Here is a 17,409-nt window from a genome sequence, read left to right on the forward strand (position 1 = left end):
ATCTATGCTGGTCTCTCTTCCTTCTGTATCACAACTGAATTACAGCATTGACCCTTCAACCAGTTCCCTTCTAAAGAGAGAAAATTCCACTGCTTGCTGTTCTCTCCATTTTCCTACCCTGCAGCTAGCCTCAAATGGCTGTCAATGAATTTGGACTCCATAAAGTGATGATTCACAGCAGGCTGCCTTCTGCTCAGAGCCACAGCTCCAGCTGGGAGCCCTGCTCTGCACAGACCTCGTGCGGATGGGAAGGGCAAGTGCACAAGAGAATCCCAGGGGAGGAAGGCCGGCAATGAACAGCAGCATGGCTGCCACAGCATCATCTAGATTAAGGAGCTCTACCGGCATGAAACTGTCATGCACACAAAGCACAACCTGCTGTTACTTTCACAGGTGCCAACATCAGACCAGTGTCAGGGAGTAACAAGATGCCCAGAGTTGCTCCCAAAACATAACCATAGAGGCCAGACATATTATTACCTCGGTGAGGATCAAGCGTTGATACTTCAACTTCAGTGTACTCCACCTCAGCATTCTCAAGGTCAGGTCCTGCCCCAAAAATATCAAGAAGATGTTTCTTTGTAGGACTGTATGCTTCATTTGAGCTGTGGGCCTGATCCTGCTGCCACTGAAATTAATGGACAAGTACTCATTGACTTTGATAGGTGCAGGATCAGGCCCTACTTATGGCAGATGTGAGTTACTCTTGCTAAGAGTTGTAAGGCCAACCCATTCCTAAGGGTGACCCCAATCTGAAAGGCAGTAGACAAACTCAAGCCAGATTTCTGAAACTATGAGACGTGCAAATTGTGCCTAAATTCTTACTTTCAATTTAACACCTTCAAAAGTGGCACAACACAAATGGAGCAGGGAATTATCTGAGATTCTCCCATATTCCTGCTCCAGCTCCTCTCTTCTCTTCTATTTCTCTCCCTGCCATTACTTCTTCCTCCTTTTCTGTGGCTGCTATGGCAGGACACTTCCCATTCTCCACTTCCCTCACATTTAAAGCTTTCCCTAAGTCTTTCATGGCCTCCCTCATCACATCTCATACTCTCAATTTCTGCTCTGACAATAAGCAATTTCATCACTTTTCTCTCATGTTGCCCTTCAAACTCTCCATAGAACACCTACAATGGCAACCCATCTTCCTCCTCAAAATGCTCCTCTGCCACAATGCCCACAGAAATCCTGACAACAATTAGACACCTAATTTACTAAGACTACTGGCTGACAAGTACTGGCTACCTGGACACAACACACACAAGAAACAGCTGTTGCTTCCTACTCTGTCTTTTCCTTAGGTGGAGATGGTTTTCTACTAGATTTCTGTAAAAGTTGGAAGGAACTACAACAGTCATCCAGACTGGAATCCTGCAGAACTGCTTGTGGATTTTCTAGAACAGAAATTGGAGAAAGATCTAATAATTAGAACAGCAAAGTTTTGGAAAGCCTTCCAGTAGCATTGGTGAGAGAAGAAAAGAAAAAAAAAAAGCTGAACAAAACAAAACCAGTGTTTAAGGTGGCATATTAGTTAATAACAAAGTTTAAATGACATGCTTCCTAGAATAGCAGTGATTTTGAAGGATCAATACAGCCTTATGTTCCTATGTTTCTGCTGTCTGTGTGTTTTACATGAGAACGTCTCGCTAGTTCTAATTTGACTTATTCACAATGGAATATCTTCCATTCACCTACTATAAGCTCCGCCCTTTTGCTTGCTGAAGTAAAAGCTATTGTCACACAAATGCAGAATAGATACTGTTATTTTAGAGGTATATGAATAACAGACTTTTTTTTCACATCTGGTAGAGAGATCTGCAATAGCCTAGTTAGTTTAAACGAAGCTGCCCAATCCACAGTAGGTAAGGATTGAATCCATTTATTTGTCACACATGCAGATCATTAGAACAAAGCCCATTTCATCTGAAATAGGCAGGATAGAATGGAAAAAGCAAGAGTTATTGCACTAGAGTTTCCAAAGGTTGTTTCCAAGTTTTCCTGTCAAATTAACTTAGTGCAGCACCCTTCTCTTAGTTTTGTGGTACAATGCTGCCCTGCACACTCAGAATTGCACCAAAGAATTATCAGTTAGAAATTCCTGCCACCTATCTTGCATACAGGCTTATGCAGGAGTCTAGTTCCATGCTCTGGATTAATTTTAGCTTAACTTTGATCTTTAGTTACACTAGATGCCTTTCCAACTGTCTTTCAACTCATGGTCCAATAGACAACCAAGTCAAAACGTACTATAAGCCATCAGAAATTGCATCTAACCCATGAGAATACTTTCACATCAATATAAAACAAAAATATATGGGACAAAGTATGCTTTCAGATAGCAATACCCACATATTTAAGTACTATTATTTGACTAAGTATCTTAAAAATACCAGTCTTGAAGAATACAATGTGCTAGATGATGCAGTACTTAATGACACGTTTTAATGAAAAAAAAAAAATATATATATAGCCCACATGGTATCTCAAGGTATTTGGCAGGTTATTTTATTCAGATTTCATAGCAGATTATTCTTAGGTTTAATGCTTAAATATTTCAAGATCTTCAGAAATTAAGAAAAGACAGAGAAGTAAAAGGTGCAGAAGTCTGTAGGAAAGTTTTTTTAAAAAAAGTTCTGAATATTTCTTGTATAGAACTTAAAATTTTGAGTCTAAGTTGTATTTTTATACCATCCTTCATTACATGGCCTGGAATCCAGCATAACTAATTACACTTCATAATGCAGTTGGTAAATGGGTTCTATCATTGTCATTTTGCATGTAAGGAAAAAGAACTAAGCTCAGCAAAGGAAAGAGTCTTCCCCACTATCAAAGAGAAAAAGGAAAGGACTGGACCTATCAAATCCTGATTGCTACCATTAGAAAACATCAAAACTTTCAGTCATAAAATAATTTTTAAATCCATTAAGTATGAAATTACCTTTACTATCATCTGTGGATTTCATGTGATTTTCACTATCTTCAATGTAACCTGACCCTAAAATATTAAAGCAAAATTTGAGCTGACAAAATAATTATAGTCAATCAAATAAATGAGTTACACAGCTGCAACTCCTATTGTCATTATGTTTATTTACATATGACAAATTCTACTTTTAGATTCACACCCAAGACATTCATATAACACAGGTGGGAAGAATGTGACTTTTTAAATGATCAGCTAAAAAAACACCCAAGGGGTAACTTTGTTTATATCAGGTGCTCTAAACAACATGTCCACCTATCTTTGTAAAGTGCATTCACATCCTGAAATGAAAGGTGCCCAGTCACAGCACGTTAACATCGCTATACTGTGGCCACATCACAGGACCATGTGCCACAACTCAAATTCCCTCTCTGAAATAATTTTCTTGCAGCTGTGTCAAAACCAGAAATTTTCTTTTACCATGATTTCTCTATCTGTAATATTGTTAACTGATTGCCTGGTAGAAGTGTCTGAGCAGACTTATAAACGAATCTTTATATGACACGCTCATAAAAAACTGTACCAAGACAAAATGATAGAAGATACTTGGGAGAATGTTATTGGTATTCCTCTGTATTCCAGAAACACTGGGCCCTATCGAAACAACAACCATTTAAGTCCAAAACTTCAAATGAATGTTTAATAAAGCCAACTCACTAATAGTCTTACAGCAAAATATCCTACCTGAATAGTAGTCTCCATCATTATGCTGTCTTGTCAGTTTTTCATTTGTCAAGTTTGTAGCCAAGGCAGGACTGAAAAGCAAACCAATAAAAGTTGATGTAATTATCCAAAACCAGTCAAAAAAAACAACAACATGATGATATGCAAAGATCAGTCATTTTCTACGCTGACTACCAATTCTTAACTATTGAAGCTAATGAAAATTTTGCCTTTGTCTTTAATAGAAGCAAAAGCAAACTTTAACATCAAAAATGGTCCCTTTTGCATTATGCTTCTCTGAGATGTCTGTATTTTTAGTTTCATATCTAAATGCACTCAAATGTAGGCCTGACATTCTTCTATTTCTCTTAGCTGGCCTTTTTCTTTCTATTTTTAGAGTATTTCCTCATCCTGTTGTTGTGTTAGCAGGTGGTACATGAAGCACAACCATCCATTGTCTGCAGGTGTGTGCCATAATAAACTATATTCATATGGTGGAAGGCCTCCAGCCCTTTTCATTTCACAGAAATACTTCACCATCACCATAAAGCAAGCCATCTTACCCAGACATCTCCATGGATGGTCCTTTAGCTTGACAGAGAAAAATAAAAGCATCGATTAATAGACTGCACAAGTAAAAGAATTTAAAAGTAAAAATCAAAACAAAAATATAGTGATTATCTACCCAAGTCAGAATAATTTCTCTTGGCTATCACATAATTAATTACCTAGTGTCTTACATCCTGTTTATCACCCAGGTCCCTTAAATTTAGGTTTCACAGAGAACCTAAAATTGCAAACCCTAGACTTTAGTCTGGCCAATTTAAGGAGTCTGGGACATCCAGATACTCCAAATTTTCCCAAATATTTTGCAATGTACTACATATCACAGGATTTTAACTTAATGCAGATTTACTTATTTTCTGAAAAAAAAAGATCTGAAAGAATACCTTCATGATAAAAGACAAACCCCTAAGTGAAATTTTATTACAGCGTGGGGAGAAAAACAACCACCCCACAATCTAATAATCTTAAATTTGTTTCATGAAGACTAGAGAAGTAGCTCAATTACGCCCTAGCTGGGACCCCAAATCAAATTGTCACAGGTCTATAAGGGATCAAAAAACTCCTCAGGCTCTGTCTGCCTTTACATTGCACAGGACTGAATTGTAGACCTAGGACTGCATCAGAACAGTGCAATTCTGGCCTACGTCCAAGAACGTTTGCTTCACCAGTGCCTTCCCAGCACCATTAGTTAGATGCTCCCATTCTGCCTAATATACTTGGAAAGCTTCAGCACACTTACAGCTTAATTTGGGCCACCCGACATTTTAAAGCAGATTTTTAGTTTTTTAAAACTGTATTTACTCATCTCCTGAATCTTCACCCTCACAAGCCTTTGCTTCCGACACAAATGCAAGTTTTTAACTGTAATATATTCATCACCAAAGAAATAGAAGGGAACCATTCATTACCCTTTTTCTTCTTACACAAAAACCACCATAAAGTGAGAGTTACTGCTCCTGCAATAGGTATTAGGACAAATGCAGCAATGACTCCTTTCTGCCAAGCCGCTAAGATGACTGGAAAGAAGAAAGACATGTTTAAGAGAGTACGTGCAGTGACAGGTCATAATTACCAACTTCTGCAGTTCCTGACCTTTCATTTTACTACAAATTGGCCTTCTCACACACTGGGGGAGAACTTTAAGGAGACACGCATGCAAAGTTCACTGGTGAGCCTCTCCCTCGTGACCGAAAACTCAATACAACGGGTTGCTTCCAGCTTGCATCTGGCTCTTTTGGCTTTTGAGTATCCCTTAAATTTTTCTATGTAAGTTAAACAATCTCTGTTTATAATTGGATCTCTCTGTTTAACTTCTGACAGTGGTGGAACAAAAACAAGTGAGGGAGTTATACTTAGTAATCTCCCAGATAACATGACCTCACCTGCCATGATGACATAGTATGCAGCTTATCATAAAAGTTAGCTTACCACTGATGGTTATTGGAAGGCTTTTCACATCCACATTAGCTCGATTAGAAGCCATGCAGTAATATGTCCCCGTATCCTGCCTATTCATTGCTTCCTTGCGCCACAGAACTCTGTCTGCATTTTCATTTTTTTCAAATAAAAGAACTTCACGATCAGTTTTTCTAAAAATCCTGAAGAGGATTGGCCAAGATCCTTCTTGCACAGAGCAAAGAAAAGTAGTATCACTGCCATCTTCCACTTCTCCATACGGAATACTACCCAAGCTGGCATTCTTGATTGGTACTACACAGGAAGGCACAAAGAAAACAAATATTAGCACTATTAGAAGTAACTTTGATGATAAAATATTGTATTGTAGAAATACTTGCTTTAATGCCATTTTCCTTAGTTAAACAGCAGCTAAATACACAGCATTAATCTGAACAGTCTCTGCCAGACAGCATCCTCTAGTAAATATTTTTATACACGCAGAAATAGAGAGGGCACTATAAAGAAACAAATCAGACACAGAAGGAAACTATATCCATTCCACAGAAGTCAGTCAACCTCTTTTCTTAAACTCCTTTGGATGCCCCTCCAGGCCCCAATCTACAAATTATTTAATTTTCAGAAATAATAAACTCAGCAGTTCGATAGTGTAAATAATTATAGCTCAATTTATGTAGCTATGCTACATAATTAGTAGCATAGTTATGTAGAGTTACGCCATTTTATGCTAGCTGTGTTATATCTTTCTTGTAACATTTAATATACAATAGTGAATATCAGCAGATAACAGATCAAGTTCTTCAAAGGTATAAGCAAGTTCCAAATTCTAATGATTACAGAATACAGCAAACACAATGAGAGAAGTTAGTCTGCATTTGAACAAGTTGTAAGAATACTCACAGCCGAAACACAGTTTTTAGGTTTGCTGTTTTACAAATTAAGTATATTAGCATACACAGAGCTAGTGTAGGAGCCGAAGAGCATCAGCACTTATAACTACACAGGGAAAAAAATGTACGTACATTCTGTGATGCAAGGCATGTAGAATGTTAGTAGCTTCACAAAATGTTTGGGATATGAAGCATCTGTTTTGCTAAAAATCGCTGAAGAAAATGTCTCTGGAAGTATTACAAATGTGTTCGGGGCAGGGTCATGGATAACATGAGGCAGATGTAAAGGAGGATCATTAAGGCAACACTGGTACAGAAGCAGAAGGAGGAAACCAAATCTGACATGAAAAGATGCTAGTCATGAAAGCTGTATTTGTACTAGATAGGAAGCAGGAAGCAGATTTAGATACAAGACACGGGTTACTACAACTGATCCCATGATAGAGAGGATTGCTCTATGAAACATGAGTCTTTTTTCAGATCTGGTACAGACAGAAAGGATGGAACACAGAGAATTTGAAGCCGCCACCCCAGAAATGGTGGACTGCAGAAGATTGGCTCACCAGGCTCCAAAACGTGACTTCCTATTCAGAATTTCCAAATGGTGTCGCAATATATCCTGAACCACTCTCTGAATATCACTGAACACACATCCGAGCTCTAGCAGCTGGGATGCACTGGTTCCCGCAAAGAAATACCCACTTGTTAATGGGCTAAGATTATGCTTCGTATTTGTTTATTTGTTACTTGTTATTTCAAATTACCTTGACTTTAAGTCTCACTGGATAAATCCCTTCAGAGTTTTATCATTCAGCTTCTCTCTAGTGTTAGCGAAGCATACCCTGGTGGAACTGGTGAATATAAGGTGTGGTCCTACTTCTATAGTCTAGGCAAATGCAAATACTGTATTAAAAGACCTGTTTGGGGACTCAGAGTGGACAGCATGTCCTTCACCTGCGCAATAATCCAACTGACTCAGAAGAAATGCAACAACTCTGGATGTATCATACATATACAACTGAATGTCAAAACTCAGGAAGAAACCAGCCTGTTAACCACAAGTTCACCTTATTAAAACCAGCACAATTTGGGTTCAAGCCAGGACACAAAACTGAAAACTCCTTGGTAGAGGGAGATACTCTCTTCTTTTCGATAGGTCAGGAACAGACTTCTGCTCTGGTCCTGGACTACTTTGCTGTAATCAGGTTAGGTAAATCTAAAACACTGCTGATATATTCAGGAAAAGTAGCAAGGATCCAAGGATACGGGGATAGACTAGATGACCTTTAAAGGTCCCTTCCAACCCAAACTATTCTATGATGCTATGATATGGTTAAAATGTCTCTCCAAATGGATCCTCCAATCCACCAATTCCCTTACTTACAGTTCCAAAGAACGCTATTTTTTCCAATAGCTGTATGCAATTTCTATCTGGTCAAATGACACCAACAGAGACGTCAACAACATGCATAGGATACATAGCTGTACTTATCTTTCACCCCATATTGCCGAACCACTACCAAAATAGTCAAATTTTTTACAACATCAGATTGACCTAACTGACCAGCTCTGAACCAAGTAACATAGGGGTGACACTACTGAGCAACCAAACATTTTGAAGATGTCACGGGCAAATCATTATTTCGTTTAATAAAAGGTCAATACCTACAATTAGTTGGTTCCTTCTGTAGATTCAGAATATTCTCAAGTCCTCCAGGAGTAGCAGCACAAACAATGCTTTATTTCCACTTGGGTAGGAGACTATTATTTCTGCTCTCCTCATTCAATATTAAAGATCAACTCCAACAAGAAAGTATCTGTCAACATGAAGCCTGCAACTGTTAGGGACCTTCATCTAGTGCAAAAGGCTTCATTTTGTCTCCTCAAACAGATAACTCTGTTCTCTACAATTCAAGGTCCAATAAATTTTAAAATTAAATTCAAGGTCCAATACATATCTTGGGTACAGGATATCTAAGAAACTTCCTTATGCCCTATGGCAAAACCTATTGTTAACAAATAAGTTCTTTGGGCACACAGGGAACTGCCTGTGATGGTGACAGAACATACCTAAATCAGTGACAGAATGATCTTGAGCCAAACCTTCAAACCTCTAGGATCGAAACCAGGAACTGGCACATTAAACCTCACTACCATTTGCTCTGAGTGCACCAAACAAATCTACAGAAACACAGTATACTGGTGAAAAAATCCTACCAAGACAAGATGCTCTCTTACATGGGTAATGACAAGGAAAAAACACATGCACATGTTTTAAGAGTTCTCAGCCCTGACACCAGTCTTATGTGGCCTACTACAGAATTATTATGTACTTCTATTCCTCTTCATATCTGCCAATAGCACACTTGTAAATCAAAGCTTTTTCACTTGCATTCCCCTTCTTGGAGTACTGTTCAGATTCCCAGCATATATCAGACGTCATGCTATCTTCTGTGGACTTGCCTTCTTAAAGCTTCAACTACCAACAATGGGCAGAGGAATTTTCCCTTTCTACTTCATGCATATTTGTAGATCAGAGATTTTGTTCATATACAGTAACTCCTACTTGCTAGTAAGGCATAATAATAGACTGACTTTCAGAGCTACTTAGCAACTGCAGCTTCTGGTGTGGAACATATGCTCAGTGCCTCTGAAAGTTGCAACTAACAACAGAGGTATTTAGGGAGATTATTAAAAGTGCGGATTTACATCTTTTACCAGGAATCTAGCTAGCTCAGTTCTTTTAGTGAGTAACATCATAGACTAACTCCAATATTATTATGTATACATTTAATCCAGTCCTATGAAAATCAAACACAAAGAAGATCAACTCAGTTGTAGTTAACTTGATTCAGGTTACTATCAGGATTTTTACTTCAGTGACAAATGATCTGTGATACAGATCTCCGACTATTTTTAATTCAAGGGAGCAAAAATTGATAAACATTTCACATCCCTTTTGCTCAGTCCATCATTCGCTGCTACGGTTTCAAAAATCAAAATATGACATTAGACAATTAAAAAAAACTTACCTATTACTGTGATGTTTAGAATATTGCTAGTCTTCATACCATTGGAGTGATTATTTCTAGCATCACATTTGTATCCTCTTTTGTCATTTTGTCTAATATTTTCATCCAAGAACGTAGCATATGTGTCATTAATTACTGTTTTCTTAACTTCATTTCCTTTGTAGAATGTGAATGTTATTGGTGGCGTTCCCATCACTGAACGACAGATTAACCGAAGAGGCTTCCCTAACACCACCTCTGGTAAACCACTGACAACGGAAAGACTTGGCTTGGAAACTGGAGCTAAAAAGGGGAGTAAAAGAAAAAAATGTTGCAAATTACACTGCATAAGGCTGAAAGATACAATATTATTTTATTTAAAACATATAAATATATCATATTTAGCTAGTTTCCACACACAGCCTATATTGAGAAGCTCTTCTTCATTGATAGACTGGAAGCAGGGGGTTGACTTGAACAAAAACATAGATAATAAAACATGTATGACTTAGACTAAAATAGCATACAAGGAGAATGTAAAGGAAAACAAAAAAAGGATCAGTGACACAGCTGTGGATCATCCAAACTCCAGAACTAGCTCTGATCCAAGGAGTAAGTCTGTAGAGCAAAAATATATGCAAGTACCATTGCATGTATTACCTGAGATGGATCCTGCAGTACCTAATCAGGGACCTCTGTTTCTGCAGCACACCGAATCACAACCCAGTTAATCCCCCTTTACAGACTTGAAGACCAGCTGTGGTTGTTCCATGAGAGGGAAGGAAACTAGGGTGTTTATAACTAGTGTGCTGGTGAGAGGGTTGTATTGATAGCAAAAAACTTGGCTTTTCTGGAGTAGAGGTATCCAGATGACCTCTCATGGCTTTCTGCCTGGAGGGCCAGGGGGAGAGATTCAAGGCAGACACTGACAAAGTTTCAGATCAAACTGATGAGTAAAAGGTTTGCAGAACATTTCCAGATCCTGCAAATGGTAATGAATGAGTTTATCTGGCACCTAGCAGAATCAAGGGAACAGAAGGAAGACACGCTAACTTCCAAGGGCCAGCACTGGAAAAGTCTGACTTGATTAGATCATGATAGGCCAAATCCTCTACAGCTAAAGATTACAAGCACATCCCACAGAAATTATTATTGCAGGAACTAATAGAGACCATTCTAGTTCATGGACTAGATACTGATTCTGTAAATAGATGTGGGTTTTTATAAGCTTACAGTGTTGATTTTTTCCCCCCACCATTGGGTTCTAAGCCTCTGTATCAACTCACCATAAACATTTATCCTTACAGGTTTGCTCTCCTTGACTATTCCTTTTACTTCAGCTTTACAGATATAGGATCCAGTATCATTCACATTAACCCTCATTGTTAAGTTTCTAGAATTTTTCAGCGAGATGTCTCCATTTGAATTTTTCCGTAATATAGAGAAGTTAGCTTTCCGAAAACCACTAATGCTGCAACTCAAAGTTAGTTCTTTATTTTCATCCAGCTTACTCATAGAAGCAGTCAATATTGGCTTGGGGAATAACTCTGCAAGATAAAAAGAGAATAAATTCATTCACATCAAGCCTAAAAGAATTATAACTACCTATCTCAAAGTATACAGAATGAAGGATATACTGAAAGTTTACAATCATGTTATTTTAATATAATAATATTTTCAGGGAAAACAGAAACTTAGCAATCACTTGAGACCACTTCTCAAATGTGTTATTTTAAAATATTATTTTAGTTGGAAAGTATTGTCAGGCAAAAATCAGAAACCAAAATCTAAATCTAAATTGCCTTAACTCAGGGAAAATTTATACTTGGGTCTGGAGGTTACATTTGGATCTTGAGTTCTACCAAATTTAAATGTAAATATTAATCCATTGAGTAAAATCTAAGATGAACAGAGGTGTTACCTGCTACAACAATATTCAGTTTGGTGGTTTTAGATGCTCTCCCCTGCTCCACCTTACACAGGTATTCACCACTGTCCTCTAGAGTCGCTACTGTAGAGTATTTCAAAAGTTTCTCATCTCGTACACTGTTCAATATTGTTTTGTTTTTCTGCAGTATGATTTCAATGTCACGCATTCGGGCTACCACAGTTGAGCATTCAAACTGTATTCTGTCTCCTTCTGTAATATTACTTGAGGGCTTGGCATTCAGAGTAGGCTTTATAAATGGTTCTGCAAGAGAACACATACAAACTCAGGACTCACCTTCTTAATTATAGCAAGCAAAGAAATGTAAAAGCTAAGCAACTTACCCCTGACTGTAACAAGTGTTTTGTTGCTGTGTTCTGAGCTTTCAAATTCGAGTTTTACATTTCTCCTACCAAAGCAATCAAATTGTAAAATATTATCTCCCTCTTCAACAGAAAATTCCACTACAGAAAAATTTCTGTATGGTTCAAATACATGTTTTTCTTTAGGTGTTGAATTCATCTTTATCTTCCGGAAAAAGAAATGTAAAGGAGGTACTTCTTCTGGCAACTCACAACGTAATTTCACAACTTCACCCTCTAAAACTTCTTTTTTCTCAGCAGTCAGGATTGGCTTGGTCATTCCTTAAAACAGAAAACAAGAAAATAAATAGCACATGACATAATTCTGAAATAAACACTATCTCTGATGACTATGGTAGTGATTTATGCTAATGAACAGATGCAAATAATTTGCAAGAACTAATCTTTCGAAGACAGTTCCTTTGATGTGTGGGTGCATGCCAAGGCACCTTCAGAAGAACAAAATGTCCCCCAAGAGGGTAATACAATCTTGATGCAACATGTGAAGTAAGAAACCTGCTGTTTTGAAGCTAAGACTGTGTCCTCCTCAGTATTTCCTAGCAAGAGAAGAAACTAAATGCCATCTCAACTTCTGTACCTAGAGTTGCAGGCCTCTGAAGAAAAGTTACAGGCCCTGCACAACTCTAACTATTTAATGCTGAACAAATTCTTTCCAAGTTGCTTTTCCAAGGGGAATAAGGTCACTTAAGATAAGTGACAATAAGACCACATGGCTAGAAAGAGTATAGATAGAGGTGGCTGCTGTTCTCATAAGAGATGAAAGAACAGAGTAATATAATATTGTCTACAAAAGTAGTCCACAGTTGATCCTAGCTTTGGCAATGGGTATCACAAGGTGAGAATCTCTGTACTCCCAGCTTTTCCAGTAATCTAGCCCTTTCTCCCACGCACATCATATTTATGATCTATAGGCACAAGCTTTCACAAATAATACTTTCTCTAGTCTAGGGAACAGGGGCTCAGGACAGAGGGGGTGGTGGCACAGGAGGCACAGATTGCATTCCTGACTATCACTGATCTACCATGTAGATTTAGGATAGTGATCTCACTTTCGTGCCTTAACATGAGGATTTAGTACTAAGCTCTTGTAAAGCACTGTGGGATGTCTATGGACAAAAAACACTTTGCAAGATATCCTATTTAGCACTGACTATTATTACTTCCCCTGGAAGGTTGTTCTCTTTTTGTATCTTAGAAAACTGCCGCGTTTGAAGGAATACTCACCTGTTACCCAAATATGTAAGGAGTTACTAGATCTTGTCTTTCCACCTGCTTCCACAGTACATTCATAATCTCCTGTATCTGAAGATCTAGCCATAGATATTTCATACTGTGCATCTCCTTTGTCTGATACAGTCATGAACACAAGCTTGCCATCCTTAAAAATTGTAAAATTATGCTTCAGCTGGAAATCAGTACTTTTGCTAATATCAGCATGGCAGACAATTGACATAGGAGCTCCATTCTTTACTTTGACAGATGGCTGAACCTTGATTTCAACTGTGTTGAAAGTAAAAACTTGATGGAAAAAAAAAGAATTGTATTTTCAATTAGTCCAACATAATACTGTTATCTCAAGCTGCTACATGTTAATCACAAAAATCAATTCGTTGTACCTTAGTAGTAGGTGTTACAATTTTTGTCGTCAGACCTCACAGATGTTCACAGTGGTAGCAGCTTTACCTTCCACTGCACAGATATACTAGAGGCAACTACTGATTGTGACAGCACACACTGTCCATCTGCTCAGTTTTTGCTTTGGGGGACTGAGAGAATCATTGATTTGGCCATTCTCATGGACAAATCTACTAAATTCCCTGGAAGACACAGAGGACACTGTAGTAGGTTTGCAGCTACTTTTTGGTTTTCCTTATTTCTCATGGTTTGTTGTCTTGAATTCTACTTGGCAGGAGATCTGAGAGGTGAACAAAGTTTTGTATTTATACTTGTCTGAAAAATTATAGTAAAACCCTGCTTAGAATTGTATTAAACCCCAAGCCAATTCATCCCTAGGTGATTAGCAGAAATTACTGGAATTATCCTAGTATTTTTTATCTGAAAGTAAGGTTAGAGCTATATCATTCAGCAAATTCCACTTTAAACATGTAACTCACAAGCTTGGGATAATCTTAAATCTCTAGTTTAGGATAACTAGAGTGTAACAGGAGATATTTGGGTTCAAGTTCTGCAAGCAAATACATACATGCCTAAATTGTTGGCAGTCCAGCAATCATACTCTCGAGAGTCCTTAGCAATCATACCCTGATTAATTCAAATATGGAATCATATGCAGAAGCAATACTTTCAGCTAATTTAGAATTTAGATATGTTGGTCCCTGAAAAAATACACTGAATACGATATTCCTATTTTAAAAAGTTTAAAATTTACAAGCACTTCAAGAAATTAGGTTTGTAAGAGCATTTATATCGTGCTTCTGTGTTTATAACCATAGCAATGATAGATAATTTGTAGCTTAACATAATTATTAGAATCTTGGTATAATTAATATTTTTATTCACACACCTAGATGAACAAGTATAGAGAAAGATTTATGAGTTCGTTCCCTTTTCCTTCCTTTAGAACTTACAGCTTTTGGGTATGCCCACTTTGCCCAGGATTTGTATTAGAAATTTGCTACTAGAACAGGAAAACTTTCCTGTATCCATAGAAGTTCCCTGCTATGTACACTTACCAGCTATTTATAAACTGTCCTTGCTAGAGAGAGTTTTGGGCATAAACCCAATGCAAAAATTGGTTGGGTTTTTTTTTTGCGTGTGAACAGACTACATGACACCAAGAAGCAAACATTTCTCCTCAGCGACGGAAAAAAGGAAGTATGCAGAGTGAACGTGCTGGAAGTCAGCAAGATGATAACATAAAAAGTAAATGCACTCCTTTCAGAACACAAGTTCTGTACTCTGCTCAGACATGACCTTTTCTTTTGCAAGAAAAAGAGCAAGGGAGAGTGCCCGTAAATTATATTCTATAATTTTATCCTACCTCCTTGCTTGTGGGCATGAGAAGGTTTTTTAAAGACCAAAAAAAATTACTAATTAAATTTCCTCTCCTGTTTCTTCTCTGGTATGCCTGAGTAAAGTAAATTACTCTAGGAAAGATTTCACCAAAACATTTGTTAAAGTATGAGCAGCACATCTCTCATTTAAACACCATACCAAGTAATACCTTTCTTTTTACATGGCCAAATTTCATACTGAGCTATAGTACAGCAAATACAGATAAACTCTGTTATGGACGCACACCAACAACTGAGGAATTAGTTAAATTATGTATTTTAAATTTGTACGTGAAAAAAAAAAAAAACCTATCATTACCTACCTCTCTCCTGAGTGTAAAGTTCTGAACCTGGAAAAAATGGAAAGAAATGTTATTTTCAAATCTTACAGATTGAGGGACAGTAATGGGAAACAGTAAAAAGCCCCAACAAACCCCAGACAAACCAGAAACATGTATCCACCCAGATATTTATTTATTAAACTTACATTGCAAGAAAATCACCAGAAGAGCAAGATACATCTCGTTCCTGAAGAACAGACACTTAATTCCAAAATAAAACAATATTCATCATCAGAGGTGATGCCTCCAGGTACCAAAAACAGGTTATGTTTTTCTCTGTTTTTGTTTTATGGAAACGGATTAAATTTTGCCATTAAAATTTTTAAGTTTTCCCAAATCTTCAAGAGAAACTGGCTAGATCAAGTAATCGTTCCCATTACTGGAAACTGGAAATGGCAAACAATGAGAATCTATCTGCTGCTCACAGGCAGATTACTGTTCAGGAAGTGACTGGACTTTTCCTGAGGGCGCCACCAAATGCATTTGCTTTGTTTAATTTCTTAAGGTGTATTAAAAAAACAAGACGTTCCAATGACATTTATCCTGCAGTTCCTGTCAATATGGGTATTTTTAAGTCACAATTAACCATTTATGAACACAAATTACCTTTGCTATTTGAACTCAGCAGATCCTTGAGCAAATACTTCCCTTCATTCTGACATGGAGAACTCTTTCAGAGAATACATGTACATAACTATTCATTTTCACCCTTAACCTCTGTTTCTAGGTCTCTCGCCTTTGCTGTGGCAAAGAACAGTTTTACTGTAGGGTGCACAATAAATGCAAATTATCTCAGAAACCATAGCTACTGTTGTGTTAGACTAGAATATTGACAAGCGAACCTCTCATACTACCATCATATATCAAAAACACAGAACTGCGCATTTTATCTAGTTAGGACACTGCAAAATATACACAATCATAAAACTTAAATCCCAGAAGAAAAGAACTGGTTGGAGTTTTATTTCTCAGCAGAAATCTGAAGCAGCACTGGCACAATCTGAAATAGAGAATACTCTGGAGCAAGAGTTAAATCTGCTAGTAGCTTGACACTGTTTGAATTCAGGTATCCCTGAGAGATCTTCTGACCTTTTCTGTGTTGTTTAATTTTTTGCAGTGGTATAAGTAGCCTGACAATATGACAGCCAATGTGAAATCAGGGATGATTAATTCTGCATACAAAACACTGAAAGCAGAAATTGAGCAAATATGATCAGAAGAGGAGGAAATGTTGCAAGACAGTTCCACTTCATCATTTTGCCCTCAGTTTCCACTGGTGTAAATGTCTGCCTAAGATACACTAAGGAACTGATGTAAAATTCAGAACACTTGAATTACTTCCTTTAGCAAAATGGAGGGGTTTTTTTCTGATTATGGACAAAGCTTAAAGAAAGCCTAAACACAAGTAAATCAGTAGCCATCAGCTTTGATTCAGCTGGAATTGTTGGTCTTCTGAAGAAGACTAGTTGTAAAGAAAAGTCAAATGTAAAATCTCATTACCATGACCAGTTTCTTGATACTCAAATGGGGAGGGGATGGGAGAGGTAGGCAGAACAAGGAAAGCAAGAGGATTACAGAGATACTGTCCTGTCCCGCTCTCTCCTTTTCTACTTTTCTTACTTTGGTACTATCATTTTTTGTATGAATGAATCTTAAATTATCTGACAATGCAGAAGTGGCAGATTTAAGCACCAATTTCATTTTTCCAGAAAAAACATTTACTCTGTAACTTATAGGAATTCAATGTTCCATACCCTTCAGTTGTTCAGGATATTTCTTTCTTAGATTATCAGCCCACTTTTAAGTCAGACTTAAGTAATTCCACTTACACCCTAACACTGACTCTGTCTATAGGCTTGATAAAGTGAGTTGAAATCATACCCTTCAAGTTGTGTGTCCCAGAACTTCCTAAGTAGTGATTTAGTTATTCTTGAAAATCGAGTGCTCAACTCTTAATCCCTTAGTTTCTTTCCTTTGTAGACAGTCAATGCTTTACTTCCCAGCAATATTTTCCAGGCTTGTTAAAACACTGCTTAAAACAATATTAAACACGTTCGCATAAGTCTATAAATGAGACATACAGCCCTCATAAGCGTCACTGTTTATATGAAAACCCCTTTTTTTCTCCTGGGGTCAATGAAAACTATATTTTTCCACCAAAACTATAAGTGTACTTTAATGCTTGTATTACACACACATAAGCATGCTATT

The 17,409-nt window shown here is 37.5% G+C and overlaps 1 protein-coding gene across 1 annotated transcript in view; it reads right to left on the minus strand.

Annotated features, from left to right (window-relative positions):
* The window catches only part of PECAM1 (platelet and endothelial cell adhesion molecule 1), a gene marked incomplete at its 5' end in the record, with an annotated part of 32,005 nt that extends 16,627 nt beyond the window's left edge, over positions 1-15,378 (minus strand). Inside the window, 13 exons of the mRNA XM_082008187.1 lie at positions 481-549; positions 2,942-2,998; positions 3,671-3,741; positions 4,213-4,240; positions 5,125-5,232; positions 5,645-5,926; positions 9,555-9,836; positions 10,820-11,080; positions 11,455-11,724; positions 11,805-12,104; positions 13,068-13,361; positions 15,181-15,207; positions 15,345-15,378. Coding sequence (XP_081864313.1) covers positions 481-549; positions 2,942-2,998; positions 3,671-3,741; positions 4,213-4,240; positions 5,125-5,232; positions 5,645-5,926; positions 9,555-9,836; positions 10,820-11,080; positions 11,455-11,724; positions 11,805-12,104; positions 13,068-13,361; positions 15,181-15,207; positions 15,345-15,378 — 2,083 coding nt within the window. The remainder of the gene's footprint in view (positions 1-480; positions 550-2,941; positions 2,999-3,670; positions 3,742-4,212; positions 4,241-5,124; positions 5,233-5,644; positions 5,927-9,554; positions 9,837-10,819; positions 11,081-11,454; positions 11,725-11,804; positions 12,105-13,067; positions 13,362-15,180; positions 15,208-15,344) is intronic.
* Between the last annotated feature and the right edge of the window lie 2,031 nt (positions 15,379-17,409).

The sequence above is a fragment of the Phaethon aethereus genome (assembly GCF_964289735.1).
Source record: "Phaethon aethereus genome assembly, chromosome: 18".
NCBI lineage: Eukaryota > Metazoa > Chordata > Aves > Phaethontiformes > Phaethontidae > Phaethon > Phaethon aethereus.